At 34.2% G+C, this 5,784-nt stretch overlaps 2 protein-coding genes across 2 annotated transcripts; both read right to left on the bottom strand.

Moving 5' to 3' along the window:
* Window positions 1-61: 61 nt before the first annotated feature.
* LOTGIDRAFT_157269 (hypothetical protein) lies at window positions 62-493 on the bottom strand (the record flags this gene model as incomplete). The annotated part of the gene is made up of 1 exon (XM_009049029.1): window positions 62-493. The coding sequence occupies one exon, from the start codon at window positions 491-493 to the stop codon at window positions 62-64; it is 432 nt and encodes a 143-aa protein (XP_009047277.1).
* A 736-nt stretch (window positions 494-1,229) lies between these two features.
* On the bottom strand, window positions 1,230-1,688 carry LOTGIDRAFT_157268 (hypothetical protein; the record flags this gene model as incomplete). Its single annotated transcript, XM_009049028.1, has 1 exon — window positions 1,230-1,688. One exon carries the CDS (start codon window positions 1,686-1,688, stop codon window positions 1,230-1,232), a length of 459 nt encoding a protein of 152 aa, XP_009047276.1.
* Window positions 1,689-5,784: the final 4,096 nt, after the last annotated feature.

Here is a 5,784-nt window from a genome sequence, read left to right as displayed (position 1 = left end):
CCGATAAGAATTAAGAATGGCTTGTCAGATTAGAAATATTATTAGCAGCCATGAAAGAAGGTCATCGTTCAGACAGACAATATAATATAGCTATCTCCTCTTCCAATTCGTCTATTTGTTGTGTGATTGGATTGTCTATTTCTTGTATGATTGAATTGTCTTCAGCATATTCATCATCTTGATTAATAGCTTTTATATATAGATCAACTTCTTTTAATCTTCTTGTTTCGGGCCCCGTCTTTCTTATCATATGTAGAAATGTCCTAATTATAAAACCACCATATTCAATCGGTTCCGGGTGATTTTTATGAGGTGAAGGCGCGAGTCTCTTTATAATATCTTCTTGACTTTTCAATATTGGTTGAAATAGAGTTTGTAGATTTTCTGTTAATCCAAATTGTTGTAATTTGTTATTTTCATCTTGAGTCTTTATTTTATTCTTAGTTTTGATATATTGTCTGTTTCTTTTTATAAGATTATTCCAATCACCCATTTTTAAAGAAATAAAATTAACATATATCTGTCATAACTTTTTCACCCGCAGGTTTTCTAGTATTAACGAATATATATCCATGATCATCTGGGTTTCTCCATTGTGCTTTACAATCCTTTTTAAATGTATCTCTATCCATTCCGTAATTAATTGACTGAATAATTTGAGATAAATCTTTGTCGTTCAATTCGAATAATAAAAAACAATTTGCATTTTTTCTAATGAACATTGCATCCATACCGTACAGTGATATCTTCCCTTTGTGAAGAATTCTTGTTGAACAGCTTGATTTCTTTGTGCTACACAGTCGTCTATTAAGTTCTTTCGCTCGCTATCAATTTTAGACAAATCTAAATCATTAACATTTTTCGTAAGAAAAACTTTTATGTCCGTTGGATTGAAAGATGGATTCTTTTCTTTGATATATGTATCTAAGATATCTTTTATTTTTATCTCATCGTTGTCTTCATAATATTTAAATATGTCTTAAACATCTTTCTTTAGTAAATATTCTAAAGCTTTCAGGAATTGATAATATGATTGCTCTGGTGTAGTTGTGTAGATGTATAATGAATCGAAATCTAAAAGTTTTGGTGTTGTCAACATGTTAAAGGTCAAATATGTTTTCCCAGAACCTGAGTTTCCACAAATACACATAAGCATAGGGTTACTAGGAAATATTTCTCAATGATTAAATTTTCTGCCCATTTTTTATTTTATATTTTTGTTCCAAAAATCACTCCTTCTCCTTTATACTTTGAAAGAAAGATTTCGTCTCCAGAACGTTTGTTTTTTCTTCACTAAATCGATTTCCAAATTCTTTAACTGCCCCTAATATATCTGCTACTCCCGAACCTTGTGCTATCTTTTCCATTTCCATATTATGTCTACGTTTTTCACTTTTTTCAGCATCAGCTGCTTTCTTGGCGTTGATGGCTTGTGTTATCCCAGCCGCCCCACCAGCTGAGGCACCTGCCGCCGCCAGACCAGCAAATATCAAAGATAGGAAAGGTAAAAATCCACCTTCCTTTGCACTCTTGTCAATTCTTTCCAAATCTATATCATCATGGACTTTACAATGTTTATATTTATCAATAATGTTTTTAGATATTTTAATCCTTTTACCATTGTAAGTTATTGTAGTTGGTGATTCCGTTTCGATAGCTTCTATTATTCTTTTTACTAAAGGCTTCATTTTTAAGAAAGTAATTTAAATGATTATTCTATACGAATCATCCGTCTGTCGGATATTTTAATTAAATGTTTTGCTTCTTCCAATAATAAACAATAACCGGTAACATCTCCTTGTGTTTTGTTCAATATGGATATTTATATTCACCCCTGTTTTGAAAAGATCTTCTTGATGAGCTGTTAGATCAAAACAGAAGATTGGGTGATTAATTGCAAAATCTACATATTAAAATATTTCGTTTCATGTGAAACAAATGGCCATTCCAGATTTTATTTGAAACCTTTAGTTTCGTTTAACAAGTCATGTTTTGTGCAATTGGGCACGATGCGGCATGTTGAGCAATGAGGCAAAACGAGCCCACCGGAAATGAATTACCCCAAAAACTATAATCCTACCCCAAAAACTTAAATTTCCCCCAAAAAGGATAACTCCGTGTATTTCATGTGTATTTTGTTCTATTCAAATTTTAGATACTGTTTAGAATTACAATTTATGAAATCAATGACGAATACGATAATAATGATATGCAGAAAATGTCACGTGATCTAATTTACTTTCCGTAATATTCAAGGTTACGATCCAATGAAGAAAGTCGAAAGATTACGATTCAGCGAATACGATCCAGTGGAGAAGTTCTAAAGATCACAATTCAGCGAACACGATCCAGTGAAGAAAGTCGAAAGATTACGATTCAGCGAACAAGATCCAGTAGTGAAGTTCCATAGGTTAAATTCGCGTTCTGCGTTCTATAAAGTCTACGGTTAAAATTAGGTTCTAGAAGACTCAAATTGAAAAAGGTAAATAAGATAGGAGATAAAACACGTAAAAATACTTTAATTTTATAAGATTAGTCATTTCTACCTAAGACATGACCACGCGATTTTAAGAATTATACAATCAGATCTGGATCCTATTTTGAACCAAATACAGCGCCATACAGACGATGAGGAATTCCAGCAACTCAGGAAGGAACTGGAGGTTTTGAAAAGATCCAAAAAACTGCAGTTCTGCAGTGTAGAAAAGACGACATCAGGCGACAAATAGAAGTGGAAAAACAAAGTTCCAGTTCAAGACACCGAAAACAGAAGCCCGAAGCGCTTGGTAAGCTCAACTTAAATGATCGAAAAAGATGGTAGATTAAGATTATAGAAAAAGATTGCCTATTACAATGAGTGGACTGGCATCAAAAAGTGTTATTCTCGTGTAACCAGACAAATAGAAAACGGGACTAAGTCCTGGTGTGATGATTTTAGTGAATTTGAATTACCTCTTTTGATCATGTATGTTCGCCAGGAACAAATCTATTGAAAAACAAAAGGACAAGACTGTATTTTATTGTTCACATTATCAAAGGAACAAATGTATACAAAGGTATAATAAATCTCATATGTGCAAGGTGGGTGCCATGGGTGCAAATAAATATTTACAGCATATTTGTGCTTCCTGTTGGAGAAAAGATAGCGCAAAGCTGGCTCACCCAGAGTCTTCCACGGCTTGCCCATATCAGCAATGACAATCAAATACTGTATACCGGACATTCCTCAAGTAAATTGAATCCATTGGCAGATTGTTTTTAGCCTAAATTTGTTAAATTTGAAGTTTTTTCAGGAAAACATCGAGCATCTGAAAATCGGTCAAAACAGGTGTCGATACCTTATATCTAAACTTCTCTTTACTGGACAAAATCTCCGTATCATCTCGCATTAAAGATTCTATTCTATCTCTTCAGAGTTTGAACGATATGTAAGATCAATATTTAAGTAGTTTGTATTAAATCGAATTAAGATTTATCATTCTTCATAAATTTCCATTTATTACACCAATTTATAATACGTTTCATAAGAATAATATTATGTATATTATAGGTAGATAACACCTTTCTTCATATTTTGGCCTTTTGTAGCCCTTTGGGCTTTGGCATTTGTTTCTAAAAAATTTCCTTATCATACAAACTCACTACGTATTTCACACTTTACAAATTATATATATGTTTTGTTATTTATGTTTATGTTAATCGAATAAAATCATGCCAAACCATGTTGTATTCACTATTTGTTAATTGTGTCATTTTGACCCGAGTTTTCAAAGAGTCAAATTGTTTATTTTCATCTATGAACCCTACTGATAATCAATCAACTGTTTGATAGTGTTAGATAGATTTCGGGGAAGGGAGGGTGTCGGTGAGATGTCATATGCAAAGCTCGCATTATTTAAATATTGTGGTCTGAAATGTTTAAACTCGTGCAGAGTTACCTTTTCTTTATACTCGCTTCTGGGAGAGTTACTTTTCCTGTTAATAATGGATGTTGTCATTGTCAATGTAAGAATTTTTGTATCATCGGTCGAATAAATCAAGTGGATCAATTTTAAGCCTTTCGACGAACCATCCAGTCAGGGGATCAAAGTCAAAATCCCTACATGGTCACGGCGAGACGGATCAGACTAGTAACAGAAAATCAAGTCAATAATTATTGGTAAATAACAATCAATTTTTTTTGCGCGGGAAAATGAACGGTAAAGGTGATTCTCCTACCCACCCTGTGCAAAGTCCTCAACTTACCCCTAGAAGCCATACCCAAGATTTAAGTCGCATGAAAAGAATAAGAGGTGTTTACAGAACATCGTCAAAGAGACTTATTGCAGCTGTAAACGATGTTTTTGAAGCGGGAATAAATCTGCAAGATTTTGACAGAGTCGATCAATTAATCCAACTGAGGAAGATAATATTAGCAGAACATTGTCAAATCATGAATCTCCAACACCAGAAAGAAGGAACCAAAATTGGATCTTGTAAAATTTTCTGGAGAATTAAGCAAATGGATTACATTCTGGGATGCATTTGATTCAGCTATCAATTCAAATGGCAATTTGGCATCAATAGACAAATTCAACTACCTAAACTCATTGTTGGAAGGAACAGCCAAGGAAGCTGTCAGAGGTCTCTCACTGACATCTGCCAATTACGAAGAGGCAGTTGCTATTCTAGAGAAAAGATTCGGAAACAAGCAGAAAATCATTAACAGGCATTTGGAAATCCTTCTTAATTCAAAAATCACTGGGGATGATATAAAAGACCTACGTCAATTATATGATAATGTCGAAACTCAGATAAGAAGTTTAAAATCTTTAGGAATATCACCAAATTCTTATGGGAGTATTCTGTCAGGTGTCCTGATGAACAGACTGCCTGAGGAAATCCGCTTGATTGTTAGTCGAAAGATTAAAGACGAAGTCTGGGATCTGGATAATTTGATGGTTCTACTTTGTTCTGAATTGGAAGCGCGAGAACGAGCTACAGAATCGAGTTCTTCAAGCAGAACAAGTAAAGATTCAACATCAAAATCATACACACCAGGTTTTAAAAGGTATCAATCAGCAGCTTCAGCTCTCTTCACCAGTCAAGGAAAAATTGGATGCACCTATTGTAGGGAATCTCATCCACCTAATAGATGTCTAAAAGTTACAAGTATAGAAGGAAGAAAGGCAATTCTTCATCGGGATGGGAGGTGTTATGTATGCCTTAAAAGAAATCACAAAAGTTTTGAATGCGATCAAGGAAAGAAATGTCCAGTCTGTCAGAATCGTCATCATATCAGTATTTATCAAGTCAAGGAAAATTCAACACAAGGTTACTCTAGAAATCAAGGCAGTCATCAGTCCAGTAAGAATTATAATCAGAATCAACAAAGAAATCAAACCAGATACCAGAACTCTAATCAACAGTCTCAACCTAACCAGACACAGAAAAGTCAATCATCTTCAAGATTTTCGTCAAACAGTCAAACTAACTTTGGTCAAACATCATTAGCTATGTATGTAAATTCATCAACGCCAATTCTGCTACCAACTGCAAGAACTACAGTCTTCAACCCAGAAATATTTGGAACCAGTCTACAAGCACGTATAGTATTTGATTGTGGCAGTCAGAAAACTTACATCACTCGAGAAGTCAGGGAGAGGTTGAAATTGCGAACAGTCCACAGAATAACCTGCTTAATCAAGACATTTGGTGCAGCTGTCACAAATTCTTGGAACAACTATAGCTAACATACTGACATCCCCATTGACTGTTTGTAGATGAACTCGTACAACATCGAAA

This window comes from Lottia gigantea (assembly GCF_000327385.1).
Source record: "Lottia gigantea unplaced genomic scaffold LOTGIsca_13, whole genome shotgun sequence".
Classification (NCBI taxonomy): Eukaryota; Metazoa; Mollusca; class Gastropoda; family Lottiidae; genus Lottia; species Lottia gigantea.
The sequence above is the reverse complement of the archived record's forward strand: the minus strand, read 5'-3'. Positions and strand labels throughout refer to the sequence as shown.